The sequence below is a fragment of the Nyctibius grandis genome, chromosome 1 (assembly GCF_013368605.1).
Source record: "Nyctibius grandis isolate bNycGra1 chromosome 1, bNycGra1.pri, whole genome shotgun sequence".
Classification (NCBI taxonomy): Eukaryota; Metazoa; Chordata; class Aves; order Nyctibiiformes; family Nyctibiidae; genus Nyctibius; species Nyctibius grandis.
The window spans coordinates 131,444,587-131,469,199 of NC_090658.1; the positions used below are offsets into that span (position 1 = coordinate 131,444,587).

At 47.7% G+C, this 24,613-nt stretch overlaps 1 protein-coding gene across 3 annotated transcripts in view; it reads left to right on the forward strand.

Annotated features, from left to right (window-relative positions):
- INTS9 (integrator complex subunit 9) overlaps positions 1 to 19,269 on the forward strand; it is an 80,116-nt gene extending 60,847 nt beyond the window's left edge. For all 3 annotated transcript variants that reach the window (XM_068397413.1, XM_068397408.1, XM_068397400.1), the window contains exons 14-17: positions 1,426 to 1,593; positions 14,299 to 14,397; positions 16,888 to 17,025; positions 17,976 to 19,269. In XM_068397413.1, coding sequence (XP_068253514.1) covers positions 1,426 to 1,593; positions 14,299 to 14,397; positions 16,888 to 17,025; positions 17,976 to 18,152 — 582 coding nt within the window. In that variant the 3' untranslated portion in view covers positions 18,153 to 19,269. The remainder of the gene's footprint in view (positions 1 to 1,425; positions 1,594 to 14,298; positions 14,398 to 16,887; positions 17,026 to 17,975) is intronic.
- The last annotated feature ends 5,344 nt before the right edge of the window (positions 19,270 to 24,613 follow it).

The window sequence follows — 24,613 nt, forward strand, 5'->3', positions numbered from 1 at the left end:
TATTCTTCCAAACCTCTTAACAATGTCTGGATCATTTTATCTCGTTGTTCTGTGGCCTGACTTGCCACTGCACAACTGATAGCAATTGCCATTGTGTGTTTTTCTAACAAGCATCTTCCGTGTTACCCCTGAAGTATAATGCTGTTTCCAAAACAGTTTGTAGAAATGCTATCTTGTCCTTTGGCTTCCTTAAATCCTGCAGTGATCCTTATGGCAACCAGCATGTTTATGCGTTGTTAATATATTGCTCACAGGTCATGAAGACTCAGGGTTGCTTGTTTTGCTAATGTTTTTGCAGCCTTGCATATCGATACGTCTGCCTCACTCCGTGCCATTTTGCGATTATCTCCACCACTACTGTCATTTGCTTCCCATGTAGATAACAAGGGTTTGGAAGAAAAAGCTACTGAGTATTCTTCTTTTTCTCTCCTTATGGCAGCTAACATGACTGCTGATATTGAAGTGGTGATTAAAGACACAAATTTCACAGAATCACAGAATCACAGAATGTCAGGGATTGGAAGGGACCTCGAAAGATCATCTAGTCCAATCCCCCTGCCGGAGCAGGATTGCCTAGACCATATCACACAGGAACGCGTCCAGGCGGGTTTTGAATGTCTCCAGAGAAGGAGACTCCACAACCTCTCTGGGCAGCCTGTGCCAGTGTTCGGTCACCCTCACCGTAAAGAAGTTTTTCCTCATATTTATGTGGAACCTCCTGTGTTCCAGCTTGCACCCGTTGCCCCTTGTCCTGTCAATGGATGTCACTGAGAAGAGCCTGGCTCCATCCTCATGACACTTGCCCTTTACATATTTATAAACATTAATGAGGTCACCCCGCAGTCTCCTCTTCTCCAAGCTAAAGAGACCCAGCTCCCTCAGCCTCTCCTCATAAGGGAGATGTTCCACCCCCTTAATCATCTTCGTGGCTCTGCGCTGGACTCTCTCTAGCAGTTCCCTGTCCTTCTTGAACTGAGGGGCCCAGAACTGGACACAATACTCCAGATGCGGCCTCACCAGGGCAGAGTAGAGGGGGAGGAGAACCTCTCTTGACCTGCTAACCACACCCCTTCTAATCCACCCCAGGATGCCATTGGCCTTCTTGGCCACAAGGGCACACTGCTGGCTCATGCTCATCCTGCTGTCCACTAGAACCCCCAGGTCCCTTTCCCCTACGCTGCTCTCCAACAATTTAGGCCTTGTTGCTCTGGACACTGTTGTATACAAAGCATAGCTGCCTTCTCCTTGAACAGTTTGTTCCAATCCTGACTGGATCTTCTAGATTGCATCTTTTGGATGTCATTTTCATACAAATAAATTAGCTTGCTAACGGCAACCTTCAGACCTTCTGGCAGTGATTACTGTTGTGGGGCAGCACACAGAATCAACCAAACATTTTGGTAAGCCACCACTCTTCTTTTCCAGCCTCTCCACGTAGTTTGCCCGGAGCAGTACACTCAGCCCCCACCCACCCAGTCTCATCGCACAGATCTGATGATAGACTGCCAGCCTCCGCCGATGTCCTACCGCAGAGCAGAGGTGCTGACTCTGCCGTACAAGCGGCGCTATGAGAAGATCGAAATCATGCCAGAAGTGAGTAGCAAAAGTGGGGAAAAAGATGATGGCTTCTTGCTCATACAGCCAAATTCACTGCTTCAGTAGCCCCTTTGACTAAAGATGTCTTGTGGCTGTGATTTACTATTGCCTATGATGATGTAAAGCACTTTCTATCAAACAGACAGCTAAGAAAGAAGTATTTCTGAGAGAGAATTTCACTGTTTAAACTAATAGGAATTGAAAAAAACATCATGGGCAAGCAAAAAATATGTTGAGGATTATTGTCCTTTGCAAGGATATATCACATCTCAAAATACAGAGCAAATGGTAATCTCTGCTAGCCACCTGTGAGGCAAGCCAGTCGTCTCCAGTTTAAATATGAGTAAGTAAAGGCACTGCGGTTTGAATTAGTGACCCAGGGCCATGGAAAGGATCCAGAGAATCTGGGAGTTAGTAGCCAGGAGTTGTCTTTCTCCTTCCCTAGCTGTACCTGCCATGAGAAGTACCCTTTCCCTTGAGGAGCAGAGAAATACCCTTTCCCTTGAGGAGCAGTATTCACTCATATGTTAAAGGCATAGTAGTGAAATGGCTCATTTGTGTTACAACAGTTTCAATAAATGGTTAATTCCTACAGACTGCTGAAGTCCAACAGGTTAGTGGGTTGCTTGTAGCCATCTATAATGTGGACTACTTATGCCCACAACATCTATTAATAATTTATTAACCCCATAAATCAAATATAAATGCACCCATAATACAAAGGGTGACCCATACTCTAAGAGACATGATCTTAAAATATTTTTTTGACAATCCCATCAGCACAAATGTGTCCTTGGATCAAAGGTAGCAGTGGCTTTTTACAAGCAGGCGTTACTGCCCTTTAGAAACTGTTGAGTATGTGAGTCTGCTTTTCATCAGAGAGTAGAGGGAGGAAGTACCCTTGGTTAAGCCAAACATGAAGTGCAGAACTGGTACCCGTGTAACAAAATCCCTCAGCCAGTCTGCAACACCCATTGCTACCATTTCACGTGTGTCTGCTTTGTGCATCAGTCCTGTTAGGAGCCTGCCCAGCCTGCAGGTTACTGCCAGACACAATGAGGGATTTTTTAATTAGAAAATATACTTGGATGCAACTCCATCATGGCATGTATATTTAATTGTTTTGGAAATTTGCATATTTATTGGATCCTATTAAAAGTAAGACTAGTAAAGCGTGGCTTCCATTCACCAGCATGACCAAAACAAACCTTACAGTTCTGAGTGCAGAGAGCCAGCACGTGGCTCATTTATTATTTAGATTCCACTGAAGCTTTGGGTTTTCCCCTAAACCGTGAGGGTGTCAGTGAGCCTTTGTACGTGAGCCTGTCCCTTGTGTCAGCCCTGTGAAGAGGGTGGATACCAGCTTTCCCTGCAAACAGAATGCAAATTAGCACAGATGCTGCAGATGAACATTCACCAGCCCTCATACATTTTGAAGCTCCTGTCAAGGGGGAGGGCTGTGTAAAAGATAGCTAGGCTGGTCCATGGGAGTCACAGGTTCAGCGTCTTACTCTGTCAGAGTCTTCTTGTGTGATCAGCACAAGTCTAAAAAACAAAGTGCAGCTCACACTGCAAAGGGATGGCAGAAGGACACCAAGGACTACAGAGTTCCCTGGCAGAGCCTATTAGTCTGAAGGCAGTGCCACGCTCATGGGGCTAGACTGCATCTGAAAACAAGTCAGGATGTCTCTTGTTGGCAGCTTGCAGCAAGATCCCCTACACTTGAGGCTCAAGAGGCCACGTGGATTCAACCTCATTGTCAGCGATGTGAAAATGCTCTCCATTTCTCAAACCCAGATCTCCAGTGGTTTTTAGGTGCTGTCTGTCACTGAAGCGAATGGATTCTTCCTACACCTCTAGGTAAAAACAGTGCATGGAAATAAGAGCACTTCCCCAAACTGCTGAGATGTTGGAGGGAGGATGCACTGTAGGCAACGTGGTATTCACCAATTTGGGAATGGGTATCAAAGCAGCACACAGAAAAGGAGAGCTGGTTTCTAATTGCATTCACTTTAACTTGGAGAGTTCGAGCAGAAAGCTGCACAGACAGGAATAGTGACAGAAATAGCCTTTTTTTTCCCCTCTAACAAATAACATCAAATTATATTCACACAGGAGTCCTCATTTCAAAGCTGTCTCTGTTCAGGGAGTAGAAGCATCTCGTGTGATTTTCCATGTCCAGGTAGTCTCCCTGGTTCCAAAGCTGCACTTACCAACTTGTTGCAAAAAGCTACTTGGTGTATAGTGCTGCTCCTGAAAAGACTTTTTAAGATGATGATAGAAAAATTAGGTAGATCAGATCAGCTCTGAGACTTTCATGAAAGCTGTTGTCTTTCCCCATTGGTGTCAGAGAGGTAGTGTTTGCTTGCCTCAGGAGCTTCTTCAAGAGTTAGACCCGTTAGTGGTTGTGTGCTTGCCTCTGAGAGCAAGGCTGGGGCTCAGGGCTGTTAATAGGGTGTCATTCCCCAGCACTGAGATATGCAAATCATCCTCAAAAAGAGATCTTGCTCATTCTTTTTAAGGGAATTTGCTAGAGGAATAGCAATGCCAAATTTGTAGTGATCACAAACTGTCTCCCCAGGACGATCTCTGTTTCAGCATGTGTTCATCACATCACCACGTGAGGCTGGTTTTTGCTTCCAGCTTGGCCTGCAGGGTGGTGATAAGGCATGGGAGGGATGGTACGTTCTCTCCCACCCTCTCTGACTTTGGTCTTTGAGTCTTAGCAGCATAGGTGATAACTGCTGAGGATTGTAACTCTCTGATCTCTCCTACTCTGTGTAACCAGTCACAACAGTTATAATCCCAAAGGATCATTGTTTGGTTTTCAAATAAATGGGAGAAGGAGGAAAAGACTGTCTTTTTCTGGGGCCTGTATTTCCCTTGATACTAACCCCCTAAATAAGCATGATGCTATCTCCTAACCTCCTTAATAATTTTTGTGTGCCATCTTCATGGCTTGCCTCATTCCCCCTCCCAGCAGAAGAGCCCTGTCTGTCTGTCCCGTTGTGCAGAGGGATCATTAGGATGTTGGTTTTGAGAGGCTGAGGCAAATGGCCTGTTGGTTTCAGGCAGGGTTTACACAGTAGTGGCAAAAATTGGCTGTAACTTCCCCTTCTACTGGGTGGGTTGTGCAAGACAGGATTGCAAATATGGTAGATGAGGCTCCCTGGTGGATTCAGTGAGCTTGGAGCTGAAGGGAGGGATGATAGTCGCAGAAGCAAGCGGGATGGTTATATTTCATTTACTTTATGGTAAGTGAGGCTACGGCATCTTTATACAAGGGGGCATAGTCAGGGGAAAAGGAATAGAGAGGTCAGGAGAGTGGATAATGTGGGCTCACCAAAATAAGTTGAGGGTTAGAAGAAAGACAGAAATCAAACTCTTCAGTCCCTGAAAAATGGGAGGAGGTTGGAGAGGTAAGATGAAAGCCACGTTTTGCCTTTCTTTCTCTCAAAAAGGAATTGGCAAGATCCTATGTGGAAAGAGAAGTCAAAATAAGACAAGGGGAGGGTGGAGTGAAAGCTCCATAATTATAATGAGCTGCCAAATGGCTGTTTTCCTAATTCTGCTCTGCATTAGTTCCTTATAATGTCACTTCATGTCGGGCTGTGCGTTGCACACTCACACTCTCCTGTGTTCTGAAAAGCTTGCAAACAGAGTATTCTACAAACACAGAGCCCTCAATGAAGTCAGTCTGCTGCTGAAATCAAGTGATCCGCGCCACTGTTCACCTGTAATTAAACTGGAGGCACATTATTTGCTCAAAAGCTACTGTTTAATTTATCTGTTTGTTCCAGAAGGTGTTTTCCATTTTCCCATCGTTCTCCTGTGAACAGACAATGCCCAACCAATTTCCAGGACGCAGTCTTTTTTTATTATTTTTTAAAGTGAATGGCAGATGCCGAGAAGAACAAATTAGTTACAGTGTAAAGGTTTCCACAATACCTCTGAGAGCCATTCCAGCCTGGTGCCTTGGGACTGTTAAAACCTCACTCTAAACAAAGGCTGCTCTGAGTGTAAATCTCATTAACATACAACAGTCTTGCTTGACCTGACTTTGCTCTTCGGTGAAGCGATTGAAATGTAGACAAGCTCCAACAGTATCAGTAAATTTAGATTAGTCTGACAGGCCAGAATCTGAACCACTGGAACAGATCTGGAAAGGAAATTTCACACTAGCATACCATTAGTCTGGACGGACTGACACCATGCTGAGCCAACTGTTTGGTTTTCAAAAGCTTTAAGAATTGAGACAGAAGTTTAAGCACATGTCCGCTTCTGAGAAAGGACTGTGGATGCTAGGAGAGGGCCCTGATCAGGACTTCACTGAAGCAGACATTCTTTTATGAGATTTTAGCTGTACGTTAGACCCAAGTCACAGAATCACAGAATCAATGAGGTTGGCAGAGCTGTCTGGGATCATCGAGTCCAACCATTGCCCTGACACCACCATGTCAACTAGACCATGGCACTAAGTGCCATGTCCAGTCCTAGCCCTGGAGGAGATCTCACAATTACTTGTTTTCCCAGGGTGGATTTCATCATTCCGTTTTTGGCTAACATGGTTTTGACAAATAACAAGCCTTTGCAGTGTTTGCTAGGAGCTATAAAATGCCCCTTCCAACTGCCACTTGAGCCTTCACAGAACCCAAGAGCTGGTGGTAGCCCATATGAAACAAATGCCCTTTCCCTGCAGTATAGAAATTCCTACATATTTAGGCACCATTAAAGAGTCTTCCTGGATGCAGCTACTGAAAACGGGACATTAAGCAGCAAAGAGAAGAGGAGGCTCAGAGGTGACCTTAGTGCAGTCTACAACTACCTGAAGGGAGGTTGTAGTGAAGTGGGAGTCGGCTAGTTGCCTAACTAGCGATAGGACAAGAGGACACAGCCTCAAGCTTCGCCAGGGGAAGTTCAGGTTGGACATTAGGAAGCATTTCTTCTCAGCAAGGGTCATTAGCCATTGGAAGGGGCTGCCCAGGGAGGTGGTGGAGTCACCATCTCTGGAGGTGTTTAAGAAAAGACTGGACGTGGCACTTAGTGCCCTGGTCTAGTTGACATGGTGGTGTCAGGGCAATGGTTGGACTCAATGATCCCAGAGGTCTTTTCCAACCTGACTGATTCTGTGATTCGGTGAAAGGAGTTTGGGTTTGTTTTTTTTTTTTTTGCTGTACCTTTCCTCTGGTTGGTCTCATCTGCAGGTTGTCCTATTTAGATTGATGAAACTTGGATCTGCTTTTCTTCTCCCAGCCTGCCTTTGCCAGCCACATCAATATCTGGGTTTGTTTCTCCTTCATTTTTGATGGCTGACTAAGAGAACACTCGTTTCTAGCCAGGCATTCGCTTCTCTTTTCCCAATCGGCTTCAACAACATCACATTCTTACTTGACATGCTGACCCATACATTGGTGACTATATTTTAAATATTTTCATTGATGTCCTTTTCAAGTCTTTCAACTGATTTATCTTTTGCATCTGTAAGCTGCTTGCCTTTACTTTGAAGATATTTCTCATCCTTGCTTCCCCTGCCTGTCATTTTTCATTCAAATTTGAGGCTGATCTCTGCTTCTGGTGGTTCTGGCCATAAATCTACTTCATTACACGTCTTAAATGCCTCTTTAAAACTGTGTCTTGGCACAGGATTGGCAAAGAGCCAGTGGTTAGCTTTAGTACTGAGACTACTGTTTATAATCCCACCCAGGATTATGCTCGGTTGGTTGGTCAGTACATCTCTTTCTGTTTTGATTTCCAGGCTTTGGGGGCAAGGTTCATCCTGTTGATCCAGAGCCCTGGCCCATTAGTTGAACATGGAACATGTACGTGGAAAAGGAGTTTGTTTCACTGCTCAAAACTGCAGGACTACCCCTTCAACTTGTTTTGTTTCTCCACTAGATGTTGGCTCTCTGGGAGAGTAAACTAAGATATAGGCATTTGCAAGCAATAATATAAAAAACTTTTAGATATTTATGGCATGATTCTTCATCCACTGAAGTTAATGAGACTTTAAAATCCTCTCCAGAGGGAATTGTAGCAGACCCACAGAGACTGAAAGATCTGTTAAGTTAGGGTTAGTTTAGCAACTTAATCATCCCATTTAAAAAACTTGGATTCTGTAAGATCTGAGGCTGAAACCCCGAGAAGACATGACTCAGATCACCCACTAATGATTATATAAATGCCCTTAGTTCTAGGATGTTTGTTCTTCTCTGTTGGAAATGCCCTTGTTCCTTTAAGTCTCATTAGAAAATGAGTCCCTGATTTCCATTCTACTGCACACATGGCCTGCAGCATGCTTGTGCCTTCTTTAATATACTTGCTGGTCATGAATGCTTGCTCCACAGGCATATTTAAATCTTTAGACCTTTCCCCTTCGGTGCATGTGTTTGACCACATATCTTCTTGTTTCCTCTGCAGGATCTGACACTTGCAGACTTCCTGCACTCAGACTCTGCCTGATTTAGCAGATGGTATAAAGCCAAGGCTGAATCTGTTTGAGACTTCTGCCCACGCTATAATCTCTTGTGCATTTCTGTGTCTGGTTTCAAGTGACTCGACCACAGAGCTCCTGGTACTTAAATAGTGAAGGGATAAGAAGAGGCAGGGAGGTAGGAGGTGAGGTAAATTATCTTCCTTTCCTAACGTTACCATCCAAATATAAGTGACAGGATGAAGACCATGGTTTTTCTTCTGTTTACAAAACCGACTATACAGGTCATCCCTTGCTTGTGAAAGGGCTATTGCACAGCTTTTAAGCATGCGGAATATTTGGGCACTCTTTTCCTATTAAAGGTACCCTGGGAAGGTGCTTTTCTGCCTCCAGAAACTGGATTTGATGTGTGTGAGTAGCAAGGTGAGGAGGGATGGAGGATGAGGTAGGTTGTTCTCAGTTCAGGTTTTGCTGAGGACTGCTTATTGGAAAAACCTCTGTGAAACTGTGATCACTAGGACCTGGTAGACTCCCTCTGAAGGCAGGCAGGTCTTTAAATCTTTGGGCTTCTCTAATAATTGGGAGAGGATATTTTTCTGTCGCATACAAATTGCATCCTTTTTAGGGGCTAGTATCTGGGTGGGAATCTCTTCATACCTGGCAAGCTGCAAGGCTGTAAGCAATCATTTCCACCTAGAAATGGAAGTGCCCTCATGGGTTACGTGGCCAGAACCCAGCTGCAGTTAGTAATAGTGTTTATAATGTGCCTCATAAAATGTAAGGCACCAGCTTCAAATTGTGAAGACTTTTGCCCCTGCTGTTCCCACTAGAATGCTGTTCAAACCCCCACAGTCTCTGATGGCTAGAAACATCCTAATTTCCAGCCTACATGTATTCATGGCTGGTCTGCTGCACATACTCATTCTTAACATCATGTTTTAGCATAAATAGATTTTCCCTTTTGTTGGTATTTTCCCTGTGGTGTTTATGTAGAATAATCAAATTCTCCCTTTTGGCTTTCTTTTTATCAGACTAAACAAGCCAAGATATTTCGTTTCCTCTTGCAAGATAGCTTCTCCTACTCTAATCTACCCTTCAGTATATCTTAACTTGAACTTAAATTACCCACAATTTACAAGTAGTTCAGGTGAGATCTTGCTGGGCCCAATATAATAGCAATAGCTCATCTCTGCTAGAATTACCTGGTATTTTCTGGAGTTGCATTTAGCTTTTTCATGGCTGTGTCACATTTGTGACTCTCAGTTCTCAGGGGATGGACTAATAAACCTGGACCCTTCACCTCTTGTCATTTCCAGCAGCTGCCAGCTCACAGCAGAAATCCTCAGTATTAGCCCAGTCCCTGGCCTTGCATTTCACGCTATTGAATTTCATCTTGTTTTTCTCACTCCTGTTCTTGAGGTCATCTAGTTCTTCCTCTGTGATAGCTTGATCTTTCTTTCTATTAAGGGTGCCTCTACAAACTTCAGTGGGGCCTTCTGAACACTCTCTTCGTTCTGAACCGAGGTCATTAATAAAAATTGGATGGGAGTGGGCTCAAGACTGATCCTTCAGGAATTGCAGCAACAGCCCAGTAGTTGCCTGAGGATATCTTTGCTTTAACCAGCACTTTCCCCACCGCAGGACTGCTGTAGAAATCCACAGTTTGTAATTTCCCATGGGGTACCTTGCTAGTGCTTCATGACTCTGGCTGCCCCAGTTCCTTCAGCAGTTGTCTTATCAGAGAAAGCTGTTGTGGTAGTTGCATGTGATCCACTTTTGATGACTTTTTAAAATTCTCCTTCCATTTACTATATTACTGCAGTATAGTAGCATGAGTAATGGACCCCTTAGTAGGATTTCTGAGTGCTAAGTATTGCACAAGCACTGAACAAAACCAATCCCTGCCCCAGGGTATATATTACAACTTTATTCTTTCTTTATTTTTTCTAAGGACTTGCGATGTGTTGAGTTCGTAATGGGTTTGTCCTGCCCAGTGGTGTCATAGCTCTGTTTCATGTCTTTGATTTCTCTGGTTTGATCCAGAGTTGCAGCTCTGGCTCCTACTGATAACGCAAAGATCACAAAGATCATACATTTATGCACAGTTTGCAAATCTGGAAAATACACATGTAATGTTGATGGAAAAACTCATCAGTGTCCCTTTCTAGATATACATGCTATAATCTAGTGTACACATCAGTGAATTTCAGATCTTAAAAGTTAAGGGCTTTTTAATTACTGATAACCTTTGCTTTTCTCCTGCTCGTTCCCTTTGGTCCAGTCCTGGAGCGTGAAGATCCAACTCACTCCACTCAACTCAGACTTCACCTCTCCCTGCTGGGTCAGTCTTCCTGCACCCTCCCTCGTGTAAGCCAAGAACTACTGCACTTAAAAAACTTGGAGGGGAAGAGGGAAAAGGGAGAAATTTGGAGAAGTCTCTCAAAAATCTAGGGAGAAATCACTGGTATTGAACACTGCCAGTATAGCTGCAACTTGGAAGTTAAAATACTGGCTGGTGTATGTCTGTGCACGTCTGTCCCTGGGAAAATCTTCCATGGGACCAAGACCATGTGTGATAAAATTCTGGTCCACTCCTGATTTTATTCACTGATTATTCAGCCTCAATTTTTTTTTTTACTGTAGGAGTTTCAGATCCCATCCTCAGTCATTGTTCAGCAATTCATTGCCAATAAGAGGATTTTGGGCTGGTGACTGAAGACAGCATGCAACCTTAAGCCTAAGGAGAGTTGTCCCTGATTGTGGTGCTTAGGGACATGGTTTAGTGGTGGACTTGGCAGTGCTCGGTTAACGGTTGGACTTGATGATCTTAAAGGTCCTTTCCAACCAAAACGATTCTATGATGAAGGCCTTAGTAGAGACTTCAGAGTAACCTAACCCATGTGCATTGTTCTTCTTTATGAACAACTATAGTTGGCCAACAGTGGTGTTTGGGCTCACATAGTATTTGTCAGATCTCATTCTGTTGTGGAAAACGCCATCCTACATGAGATATTCAACTGCAGTTTATGAGAAAAATGTCTTTTCTCTGTAAAAGGATGGGTGGAGAGCTCTGATCATGGGAACAGACCTTCCCAAGCTGACTCTTCTCTCCCTCAGCCGTTACAAGGTTCACATCAACACTTGCAGTTTCGGACCACTGAGAGTCAATGACTTTTGTTTTTCAGTTGGTTTCTGTTTTCAACTTTCCTTAACAGGAGGGATCTAAAATAATGAAATGCACAGTACACACACACACAAGTTTGTCTGGAGGCAGTCTGAGTGCTCGTCCAGAGGCAGGGGACTGATTAATGCGCCGTTAGTTCTCAGTGCCGTGCGTCTCCGCTTTCGTGACTTTGCTGGTGCCAGCATGTGGCATTAGCCTTGTGATAGTGACTGGGAGGAAGATGCATTTATTCTTGCATAGTGGGGGGCTTTTCAGTCTTGCACACAAAGGCATAACAAGATCCAGCAACTGAAAGTTGGACAAATTCAACCTTGAAATAAGACATGGTTTCCTAGCTGCAAGGAAAATTAAAGTTGGGAAGAGCTTTTGAGAGGAAATGGTGGAGTTGTCATTCCTTGGAGTGCAGACAAGGTTTGCTGTCTCTCTGAAAAGGGTTTCTTTAAGCCAGCATTTTGGAAGAGTTCTGTGATTTGTGTGTGCAGGAGGTCAGTTGAAAGGAGTACAGCAGTGCTGTCTGGTCTTGGTGGGTGAATTACTGGGTGTGATTAAATGACCTTTTTGGTTTGGATCAGTGAACTTCTGTAATAAAAGGATTGGCCACAACATGGAGAGGGCTGTGAGATGAACCAATATCTTAGAGAAAAGAGAAATGCACGTCTGTGTTTGTCATTTTCTTCATTACAGCCCATTTTGTATCGATGCTCCTCTGGAAGGTGGTGGGAGTGCAAAGTGCTTTCGACCACTGCAAAGTGCAGCATAACACACTGCTGCAAGTGTTACTATTTTTAGGTCCCAGGGGAAATCAGAAGCAATAATTATCATTATATTTTCATTCTCTTGGCCTTCAACAACAAACTGGAAAGGCTGTGTTCAAATTGCCTGCTTTAAAGATCTTGAACAGAGTCCCAGAGAGACAGCAATCTGAATTGCTCCATGAAATTTTGATTTCTAAGACTGAGTATGTGCAAAATTTAGGGGATTTGAATGCAGCCTCAAAATGTCTGTGTTTTTCCAACACAAATGTCTGTCCAACTGTTTTATTTTAAGGAAATGCTCTCAAAATGTTCCTGAAACTTTGATAGTGGTAGGTAAGATTTTCAAGAAGTTATTAGAAGTAGCTGAACTCTGCTGCCATTGAAGCCAGCAGAAAAGCCTTCCAAGTGCTGTGATGGCAAAAGGATTAGGCCAGCAGTGAGTGCTGTTTGAAGTCAAGTTCAGTTGCTTCTGTATTCACAAGGATTAGAGCTTTGCAGTAAGAGAGTGATCACGTACGTAATCATAATCAGCAAAGTATCGGTACCTGAAGCTTCTTGAGAAGTGGCAAGGTTTGGTTGTTCTACTCCATCTCTCCCCTGGCTTGGATCCTCTTGAAAATTCACTAGATGGTCTTTGGAAAGGAATTTAATCTTTTGCCTCAGGTGCACTATCTCCAAAATGGGAATATACCGTGCTTTTCTAAAATCCATTTAGTTTCTCTTCGTGCTTTTCATGCATGGGAGCATCTGGCAAGCTAAAGAGAGCTGGTGTTGCGTCGTTGGCATGGCAATGATGATAGCTGGTTTTCCAGAGCTCTGCTCCGTGGAAATGCTACAGTAGATGACTGGAGTTTCAAAAGAGCTCCTTTACCTGGAGGTCAAGCTCTTCTTAATATCTGGCTCCAACTGGAGGTGCCATGTGTTTGAAGATGAAAACGCATGGAGTTCAGATGAAGATCATCTTGTAGAGGCTCTTTCTACATGAGATGGGGCAATGGTCTGGATGGGTTGATGGTACAACTGTTGGGAAAAACAGCCAAGTAGATTCTGTCCCTTAAGGTGTTACTTGTCTTCACAACTGAAAAGCCCTCCCATCCAGTGGTGTTATACGCATGAGCAATCTTACCCATTTTTGTTTTGTGAGGCACCTGCAGGGCTTCCCCACAGACACAGAGCACACTTCACGCATCCTTGCCCTCAGGTCCACAGTGAATGACAGGAGCGTGCTTGGCTGGGAGTGAAACATGGAAACTGCTGGGGCTGCTGGCCCATGCGGCATCCTGGCCTCTATGAGGAATAGTGTAGCCAGCCAGTCTGGGGAAGTGATCGTCCCTCTGTACTCGGCACTGGTGAGGCCGCACCTTGAATCCTGTGTCCAGTTGTGGGCCCCGCACTTCAAGAAAGATGTTGAGGTGTTGGAGCGAGTCCAGAGGAGGGCGACCAAGCTGGGGAAGGGTCTGGAGGGTCTGACCTATGAGGAACGGCTGAGGGAGCTGGGGGTGTTTAGCCTGGAGAAGAGGAGGCTCAAAGGTGACCTTAGTGCAGTCTACAACTACCTGAAGGGAGGTTGTAGTGCAGTGGGAGTCGGCCTCTTCTCCCAGGCAACTAGCGATAGGACAAGAGGACACAGCCTCAAGCTTTACCAGGGGAGGTTCAGGTTGGACATGAGGAAGCATTCCTTCTCAGCAAGGGTCATTAGCCATTGGAAGGGGCTGCCCAGGGAGGTGGTGGAGTCACCATCTCTGGAGGGGTTTAAGAAAAGCCTGGACATGGCACTTAGTGCCCTGGTCTAGTTGCCATGGTGGTGTCAGGGCAATGGTTGGACTCGATGATCCCAGAGGTCTCTTCCAACCTGGTTGATTCTGTGTGATCCTGTGTGAAGGTACCTGTTTATCCAGGACTAGATCCTGGCTGCACCCTGGACAGGACTGCAGGGCATCCGGTGTCCAGTGTAGTGTCATCTAGAACGCCCTTGGAGGAAAAAAGGGAATAATCTTCTGTGTTCATGAGTGTTGTTTTTTGCAGCATTCCTTTGGAACCATGGCTGGAGGAGGTGCTTCCCAGCTGGCCAACTTCCACAGGCCTCAGCAGGTGCAGCACTGCCCACTCCACACGCACTGCCAACACCCTCAGTGCTGCGGATCTGGGGAGGTTGCCATTGGATTCAAAGTTGGAGCCAAGACTAAATTTTATTTGTTTCAGGAAAGAATTATATAAAAGGCAGTGGAAGGCTTTCTAAAATACAAATACCATGCTGCCAACTTAAATCACAGCTGGATTCATACAAATTTTGAGATTATCACTTGCTGAACAAAACCTTTCTTCTGCTTTAGCTTGCAGATTCACTGGTGCCCTTGGAGATTAAGCCTGGCATTTCCTTAGCAACAGTTTCTGCTGTGTTGCATACTAAAGACAACAAGCACGTGCTGCAGGTACAGTATAATGGGAAAGGGAGAAAAATATCCTTACACTGGGTTTCCTGCCATCTGGGACCCCAGCTGTTCTCATGAGGCAACCCCTCCCACAACTCTTTCCCCACCGGAGCGGAGTCCTTGTCAGTTGCTTTGTCCTGACATGCACGAGTGAGGAGTTACACTTAGAGAGTGGGATGCAAATAAATCTCTCTACTCTCTTTTCGTTGGCCACGCGCCTGGCTGAGATAAAAGGGGAAGGGAGATTATTCCTGAAGAGAGGCTACAAATCATACTGCTGTCTTCCATAACCTGTACACCAGGATCGGCATCAGTCAGCCTCTCATGGACTTAAACTGAGAGTCAGAGGGGAGAGATGACCTAAAACATTAGAGGTGTGAAGGGACTGTCTTCCTTGACTTGGCCTGTTCCCCAAGAAGCAGATTGTGCATCCTTGTACAAAGTAGCAGTGTATAATCTTTTCCTACCACCTCCTTTAGGCTGACACTGCAGCTCCTGGCATTAGTGCTCTGCAGAGGGAGATGATGTCTGGTGGACCTGCTCAGCAGTGGGTGCCCTGGACACATTTTTTTGGTGCATGAGCATGCAGGGAACTCAGTGAAGCCACACTCTGCACGATGCTGCCTCTCCCACTGGGCAGCAGAGCTGGGCTGGGTCCACTACACTTGGAAGAGTAGTAACATCTTTAATGCAGGGGCATAAGGATTGGTTAAGGATTGGTTAAGGATTTGGTTAAGGATTTATATCGGTGCACAGCAAACAGGCTGTCTTACTTTTTCCAAGTTAGTTCCCTAGAAACACTAGACAACACTGAACAAATTGAAATGCTAAAATGCAGTTGGTCTGAGGCTGCTTTCCCCTTTGTGTTGTGCATTTGCTCCCTTCTCTGATTCCTGATGCCAAATAAACTTAGAGATAGGCTTAAAATGCCAGCGCCCTCGCACGTGGATGGAGGTAAGCCAGCACAGTGGTATCTGTCAGTATTGACTGAGCCTGGGACCTCTGGGAGTGACAGAAGCTGTGTGTGGACAAGCCCCAAAAACTCAGCCTACGAACACAGAACCGTGTGAGTGATTCATGCACAAATAACATGATACATGCACGTAGGCCCACCAGCTAAAGGGAAGATGGTGGGTTTTGTAAAGTGACTCAAGTGCATCCCAGCTTGTGGAACTGGAGCCTGAGCAGGCGACACTTCTCTCCCAAGGATGAAAAACACCCTTCCCTGGCTGTTGAAAGAAACAGAACGTCACAGCAGCGGGTTCAGACATGATGCTACGTGACAGGAAAGACACGGAGTTGAGAGGAGCCCAGTCTGTCACCTGGAGCATACAGGGTGCTGCAAGGCACGGGGGTTGCTTCAGGCGAATTCCCTGTGTGTTGTGCAGACGCGTCCCTGGCAAATGATCTTGCCAAAATTTTGGAGAAATATTCCCCAGCGCCTTTTTCCCAGGGACCGAGTTGCTAGTTCACCGGGAAAGACGAGTGCTGACACTTCCCCGACCTAACTAACTTGGCACAGGACACATGGACTTATTTTACGCAGTAATTTCCTCACTGTTCTTTTTGTAGGAATCTGCTTTTCATCTCCCTGAAATGAAATGGTCTCTCAGAAGTGCTCAGTTAACCCCACACCTTGCCCACATGCACAGCACACAGCTCTAGGTTTGCTACCACTGCCTCAAAATTATACCCAGATCACACTCCAGTGATTTTTCAGGCACTGCAGCATCCCTCACACCTCCTGGTCTGTGTTCGAGTTCTTCCTAAAGACTTACTTTTCTGAGGCGAGTGAGAAATAAATTACTTGTTTTTCTCAGAATCACAGACTGGTTTGGGTTAGAAAGGACCTTAAAGCCCATCCAGTCCCAACCCATCCAGTCCCAACCCCCCTGCCACGGGCAGGGACACCTTCCACTAGACCAGGTTGCTCCAAGCCCCATCCAACCTGGCCTTGAACACTGCCAGGGAGGGGGCAGCCACAGCTTCTCTGGGCAACCTGTTCCAGTGTTTCACCACCCTCACACAGTGTGTTACTACTCACTCCCTGAATTTGCTCTGAATTTGCCTGTTTCCCGACCTGTTGCATCTTTTAGAGTGTTAATCTCAAGGCATTGACTTCCTTAAGGCATGATTCCTAGAAAATATTGCAGAGTGCTTGAATGCTGAAATAGAAAGCCTCAGCCTTGAATCGAGTCAGACAGGCCTTTTGTGGTGAGGGGAATTTGAACAGAACTGAATTTGACAGAAATTTTAAGATGACGGAGATTTGAACTAAAACTGCTGATTTATATCTAGAAATGGTGGCTTGTGTATGCAGTGGAGCCCAAGGCTGGGTTTCTCCTTTCCCCTTCAGCACTGCAATGTTCCCCTTTAGTGACAGAAAACAAAACCATTATTCCTTTTCTCTCTCATGTGCTTGTTATTCCAACTAAATTATAATAAGCTGATGTGATTCACTGCATTACTGTGCACCTTCTCATCCATTAGCTCCCTCCAAAACCTCCACAACCTCCCGCCAGCAAGAAGAGAAAGCGAGTGAGTGATGATGTGCCAGAGTGTAAACCTTTGAAGCCATTGCTGAGCGGCTCCATTCCTGTGGACCAGTTTGTGCAGACGCTTGAGAAGGTAACAAGTCTTTGGTGGCAAGTGAGATTCATCGGATTTTTGCTAGTCTCAGAAATGTGCTGCTTTGCTAGCAGAGAGAGGGGAAATAATGTTAGTGTGGCTTGAAATGGAGAGGGGCTAATGAGCTGGCAAAATACTTCAGGGAATGTGTGTCCCTGCACTGAGTGTGGAGGCAATAGTTCCCTGTGGAGTCGTGTCCTCATGTAGGGGCTTCACGTCAGTCATTTCCTCCTGGTTTCCCATGGAAGCAGTTTTTGGGTTCACTCCAGGCGGGTGAGTTTCCCTCATGTAACGTTTGGACTCATCAGCTGATTTCCAATAAAGTTGAACAGTGGGAAGGAGGTCTCAAAAGTGTTTAAGTTCCTGCAAGTTTTCTCAAATGAGGTGAGGGAGTGAAGAAGAGATCCCAGAAATGTCTCCACTGATGGAGGAGCTTTCTGGGGAGCTGCAGGACAAGGGGGCTTGGTGGCTGAACTTGCAGGCAGTTGGTTACTGCTCTGTGGAGCCCTGTTCTCTGCTGCCTGCCTCCTTGGAGGAAATGGGTAGGGAGAGGGGCAGGATTGTCTGTGAGGAAGTTTGCCCTGGGGTTCAGTGGCTCTCCACTATCATCTTCTTTGAGGTGGTAATGTCAGCAGATGGTCATTTCTGTAGTTAAAGGAGCCATTTGTCCACTTTGTCTCAAGAGTTTGCAATTGCAGTGACCTGGTGTAGTGGAAAACACTGGCTTCAGCCTCCCTGTTCTGTCCTTTATCCCTCTGTATAATGAGGGTCATATTGAGCTTAGCCTACACGTGTTTCCTCTGATCCCAGAGATCAGCGTATCTGCAGCGGCATCCTGTATTTTGTAGCCATTCTCCCCTCTCCTCCCCCCCCTGCCCTAGTCTTTCATCTCTACCTGTTTTCCCAAGTCATAATAACATCTTTTACTCCCTCCCCAACGCTACACCTAGCATGGTTTCAGTGACGTGAAGGTGGAGGACACAGCCAAGGGGCACATCGTACTCCTTCAGGAGGCAGAAACCCTAATTCAGATTGAGGAGGACTCCACACACATCATCTGCGACAACGATGAACCTTTGAGGGTGAAGCTGCGTGACCTGGTTCTCAAATTCCTGCAGAAATTTTAGATCATGGACGTCATGCTGCTCTGCAAGGAGACACCCCAGAGCACCAGGGCTAAGAGCTTTGCAGAGGATGACCCCAGCAAGAGAGAGAATGTTCTGATTCAAAGAGACCAGAAACCAGTTTCCCTTCATGGAGAAGCAAGGGAAGTATTTTTTAATATCTATATATTTTTTAAATTTTATTTTTAACCAGTTTTTGAATACGTTGGAGGGGATTCCCAAAATTGGGAGTGGAATCTTCCAGGAGATACAGACTACAGAGTAAATAAATAGAGTGTATATTTACCAGGTCAGGGTGAAACTGTGTGCAGACACCGACATTTCTCTGTGCGACCTTCTCAGCAATGTGTGTCCTTTACCTGAGAAAACTCTGTAAGAATATGGAAACAGTGGCCTCAGATGTTAAGAGATTTATTTTTCTCCCCACTGCTTCTTCCTGGTCACCAGATCCAGTTTCCCATCTGGCCTCCATTTACACTGTGTGTGTGTTTCACTGGCAGGAGGAGGAACGGAAAAGCTGGTAAGGTAAAGATCACAAAAATAAAAATGGAAGGAAGGGGCTGTGCTGGACATGTAGGATAGCTTCGAAGCAGCAGGAGCCTGGCCATGCCCTGCAGCAGCAGGGGGGTTTGGGAGAGCTCTATGCTTGAGCAGTGCAAGGTGTTTGTTGGTGCTGCACCCTCCCCTGTTACCACCAGCTTCATCCACGTAGCTCTGAGGTGTGCAAAAGGCTGGTTTCTCCTGGGTTGCTCCATCAGCAGTGGAGGAGGGATGTCAGGAAGATACTTCCACCAGTACATGAAGTAGTTAAACTCCTAGTGCTCATGAAAAACCTTGGAGATGTAAGTGCCTCTTGTTTTACCCTCCAAAAGCCTGGCCTTTCAGCCCGCACAATCCCAAATCCTGGCTGAAATACTGAGTCATTTATACCAAGCCATCTGTACTGCAGACCTGGGGAGGTTTTTCACTCCCCAAATCATATAGTTGGGGCCTAAACTTAGTTAATAGGATGGCTTTTAAAAGCAACCCATTTCTCAGATTTACTGCTGTTTGGTTTTTATTGGATTGTTTTGTATTTATTTGGTGTTAAAAATAAAAAGCATAATGAGCCTGCCAAGGAGGAAGCACATTCTGTGGTTTATAAAAGCATCTGCACGCCTGTCCCACAGCCGCCTGTGCGTGTATGTACACATTGGTAAAATACAACTGCTCCTTCAGCTCGTAGCTCTGGGGAGGTTCAGGCAGTGAAGAACAGCGCTGTAATAAAACCTATTTGCTAGTGCAGCTTCCACATCACATTTCATACACATTAAGGATTTGTATTTGATTGGATGTGCAGACTCCAGCATCCCTGCCTCTGCTTTGGGTGTGTGTCAGGGGTGGGAGAGGAATAGTATCATTAATGGGATAAAAGATGGGTGCAGTAGCATTAATCCTCATAAGAGTTTACAGCTTTTGCAGTAGTTTGGCTTCTTTATCGTCACTTGAAAATAGAATGAAAGAATTGGATGTATTTCACCTTGTAATTAAATCTCCTAAAAGATTCGTCTTAACACGCAGAGGCCATGGGATAAACTCAGCTGAGCTGAGGAGGCAGGGGGAGAGGGAAGAGCGGGCTTGTATTCTGCGAGTCACACAATCAATCAGATTGGAAGAGACCTCTGGGATCATCGAGTCCAACCACTGCCCTGACACCACCCTGTCAACTAGACCTTGGCACTAAGTGCCATGTCCAGTCTTTTCTTAAACCCCTCCAGAGATGGTGACTCCACCACCTCCCTGGGCAGCCCCTTCCAATGGCTAATGACCCTTGCTGAGAAGAAATGCTTCCTAATGTCCAACCTGAACCTCCCCTGGCCAAGCTTCAGGCTGTGTCCTCTTGTCCTATCGCTGGTTGCCCGGGAGAAGAGGCCAACTCCCACTGCGCTACACCCTCCCTTCAGGTAGTTGTAGACTGCACTAAGGTCACCTCTGAGCCTCCTCTTCTCCAGCCTAAACACCCCCAGCTCCCTCAGCCGCTCCTTGTAGGTCAGACCCTCCAGACCCTTCACCAGCTTGGTCTCCCTCCTCTGCACTCGCTCCAACACCTCAAGTCCTTGAGAGCGTCTTGTTACCTGGACCAGCTCTAGCACTGCTCCCAGTGCTCCAGAGCCTTCACTTTGTGAATAGATTCATTTGCATTTATAATTATAGGGGACTCCAGTTGTTGCTGTAAGAAGCCAGAGCCGAGGCTGTGCGTTGGTGCTTATCACATCCACCTGGGCTGAGCACGGGCAGCCCCACCGTGTGCCGGTGGGCAGACTGTGAAGGCAGGACTTGCAGCTTGGTGAAGGCTGTGCTCGAGCAACTGTCTACGAGGGAATCAGTGTGCTGCTGCCGCGGAGGAATTTTCCCCTCACCAAACTGCCGTTGGAGGCCATGTGGGTACAGCTGAGGAGACCTGCAACTCCCTGGCTGTAAATGGGCTCTGAGTGCTCAGTTCACAGAATCCCAGACTGGTTGGGGTTGGAAGGGACCTCTGGAGATCTAGTCCCAGCCCCCTGCCAAAGCAGGGCATGTTATATGTGTTTTAAACTGAAAGAGGGTAGACTGAGATTACATATTAGGAAGAAATTCTTTGCTGTGAGGGTGGCGAGACACTGGCCCAGGTTGCCCAGAGAAGCTGTGGCTGCCCCCTCCCTGGCAGTGTTCAAGGCCAGGTTGGATGGGGCTTGGAGCAACCTGGTCTGGTGGAAGGTGTCCCTGCCCGTGGCAGGGGGGTTGGAACTAGATGATCTTTAAGGTCCCTTCCAACCCAAACCAGTCTGTGATTCTATGATGATAACTTCTTAAAACACTGGAGATAAAATCCTATTTTTCTTCCTCAAGCCTTTCACAGTCCATTGCCAGCAGCAAGCGGGAGGTGTAAATCCTGCCCAGACCGCACCTCGCTCGGCACAGGCCCAGCGATGTACTCTCACACATTCTGTGGACACAGGGATTTATACAGCCCCCACAACACCAGTGCTCCCCATTCCCTGCCAGCCCCACTCCCCACAGCGCCACGTGCCCTTGAATTTAAGGCTTTTTTTTTTTTAAAAAAAAAAAAAAACAAACAGGAAAGCGCAGCCAGAGTACACTGGCTGCCCTGGCTCATGGGTGGGAAAACAGTCATCTAATTAATTAACCTGGGAACGATGGACCCAACATGACCTTGGCTTTGTGTTGCCGCTGGTGTCCAGCTCTGCAGCTGTGTTTTTCATAGAATCACAGAATCTGTGAAAAGGGGGAAGGGGGAAATTACTGGGGTTTGGGTGGGTTTTTTTTTTTCCAGCTGGAAATGCAGAAAAGGCCGCACCTCAAATCCTGGGTTCAGTTTTGGGCCCCTCACTACAAGAAAGACCTTGAGGTGCTGGAGCGAGTCCAGAGAAGGGCAACGGGGCTGGGGAAGGGTCTGGAGCACAAGTGTGATGGGGAGCGGCTGAGGGACCTGGGGGGGTTTAGTCTGGAGAAAAGGAGGCTGAGGGGAGACCTTCTCGCTCTCTACAACTGCCTGAAAGGAGGGTGTAGCGAGGTGGGGGTCGGTCTCTCCTTCCAGGTACCAAGAGATGGGACGAGAGGAAACGGCCTCAAGTTGTGCCGGGGAGGTTTAGATTTCCCTCTTCCAGCCTCTCCCAGCATGGCCGGGGCACAAGGCAGGAGCACCCCCCCAAGCCAGTGCTGCCCGTCAGCGCCATAGGAAGTGGCCCCGATGCCCTTGTTTCAGGATCCCAGCCCCGGGCCGGGACAGGGGAAGGTTTGTGATCCCACCACCAGCTCTGCTGCTGGGCTCATTGCCTCAAAATACCCCAACAACTCTTCCCGCGGTGGCTTTCAGCACCCCAGTGCCCCTCCGCCGGGCAGAGGCCCAGGGCTGCATCCTGCCATCGAGCCAGGCTCTTTGGTTGGCTGTGACCTGACCTGGTGATGCAGAAATCGAAGGGTTTCCAGCCTCCCCCAGACCCGCTGTCCTGCCTGGATGTCCCTGATGCCACCCATGTGTCACTGTGGTGGCTGGGATGTCATGTCCCCCCTCTTCGTGGGGGTCAAACCCCACTGGGGGCTCTCTTGGCCCAGCCATGAGCTCACTGATGTGCAGAACTGGTTTTAGCACCAGACGCTGCCATCCCTGAGGGGTTCCCACCGCTCCAGAGCAGCTCACCTGCCCCTCGCTCCTGCTCCCTCGCGAGATGCGACCCTGGGGAGACGCTTGTTTTTGGGGTACCCCGGGCCCACGGAGCAACACCGCAGCTGCAAGCCCCGTCCTGCTCCCAACCCCCCTCTCCCAGCCCCCAGCAAAGCAGGCACGGAGCCGCTCTCAAGTTAAACTCTCCATTTATTGGATCCTTTTACAAAAAAAAACTCAACATTGTGCTCGTGTTGAAGGAGTTTCTTTTCTCTTTTTTGTTGTTGTGGTGTTTTTTTTTCAAACCTGGTGCTCCAGCAGCAGTTCGCACGACCACGGGGCAGGGGCTGTGCTGTGCGACAAGAACAGGGTATGGGGAGGGGAATCCGTGTCACTGCAGACGATGCTATTTACAGCGAACATGAGAAAGGCTTCACTCCGCACCTGGCTGCACCCCAGGCCTGGGTGAAGCAGCAGAAACGCCGAGAAGGGGAAAAGGCCTTTCCTTTCCCTTGGGAAAGGGGCAGCCGCCGAGACCTTCCCGTCCTGTCGGGGCTGGGGTGGTGAAGGCCACGCGCCGCGGGCTGCGCTGTGCTGGAGCTGGGACGAATCGTACAACCTACCCTGAGCTTCGGGGTGACCCTGGGACCCCCTGAAAAATCACGTGAGAGCGATGGGTAGTGAGGGAGGGTGTTTGGGATGGTGGCACGGGCTGGGCCGCTCTCCAGAAACACCCCGCTCCTCCCTGACGGCGGAGGGATGCCCAAGGCCAGCTCAGATCCTGGGATGGCTCAGGAGCAGAAAGTCGGGGTGTGAATCAGGCGTCTGCACCCCAGAGGGGTTTTGGTGTCTGTTTGGGCAGATTTGGGAAAGAGCCAGAGCAGCAGAGGAGGGGGAGGGCCAGCACCAGCCCTGCGCAGGGGGAAGGAGCTGCTCTCACTGCCATTCAATTTCCTTACAGCACGCCGTCCCTCCAGCACACACCCCGCGAGCCGCTGCCATCAGCGACTCACAGCACCCCTTTACCCCCAAATTCTCTCCCTCTGGGGGTATCAGCGAGGAGGAAGCCATCCCACGACGCAGCGATCCCACCGTGCACCCTCTCCCCACTCAACCGCACTGCTCCCAGCCTGACCCCAGCATCGCAGCACCGAGGAGCCTCCAAAAAAAGACACTTTGGGCGAGAACTGAGCATGTTACGAGCCTGGGAGGAAGAACAAGTTGGATTTCCACCACTGCTCTCTGTATTCCTACTGGCCTTGAACTGAAACGCACCAACGGAAGGAAGAAACTCCCAACCCTGCGCTTGCCATCGGCTCCCGCTGCAGCCAAGCAATAAGACTCAGCAAACCCCCCCAAATCTGTCCTGTCCCCATTTTCCAAGCTCCCTGATTTCAGTCTGGCACCAGAATAATAAAATTTCCCTTCAGATTTCTGACAATCAGCTGCTGAGAAGTGTCCCTCTCCTTCTATAAAGTGCAATCCCCGCTTGCATCCACCCCCGACTCCTGGTCGCCTCCTGCGCTGCGGGCAGAGGGGTGGGAGAGGCAGCGCTGCCTCCACCCTTGGCTCGCACCGGGGACCTGCGCTGTACCTGAGCGACCGCCTCGCTGCTAACGAACCACCTGGTAACGAGGGGAGAATTAAATCCCGTCAGGCCCCTCAGGGATGCTGCAGCTGGTGCAGCTGCTGCCATGTTCCCACCCTGGGCCAGGGCAGAAAACATCCTTCCAGGTGTTCCGGGGCCTCAGAGGAGTCTCCAGTCGCGTTTTTAAGGAGACCATGAGCCTTCCTGTGCTCTGTTTTGAGCACCTGATGTTAAAAAAAAAAGAGTGGAAAGGAAAAAAAAAACATACAGAGAGGAAAAGACACCTTGAGCTGTTTCACTGCGGTCTGTAGTGCTGGTGAAGGCACGAGCCGTCGGCTCTGCTGGGCACGGGCCACCCCTTCCCCTCCCCTTATCAAGGAGCATGTATTGGTGACCCCCCACCCATGGGCTGACACAAAAACCTGGCTGGAGAGGCCACTTGTCACCCCAAAGCGTGGCGCAGGCTGCAGGAGAGGAGCGTGGATGGGGTGGACCTTACGAGCGAGCCCAGGAGCTGCTGACGGACCGTCCCTGCTCCTCTTTTGGGACACACCAGAGACACGACCGGGTGGTGACATCCTGCTGCTGCAGGGCGCTGGGATGCCGAGCTGCGACCTGCCGCAGCGGAGGTCAGGCCAGGAACGCCAGGGACAGTGAGGTCAATCACACCAGTGCCACCTTCCCGTCTACCCAGCAAGAGCTTCTGCCTTCAAACACCTGGGAGGTCTTGAG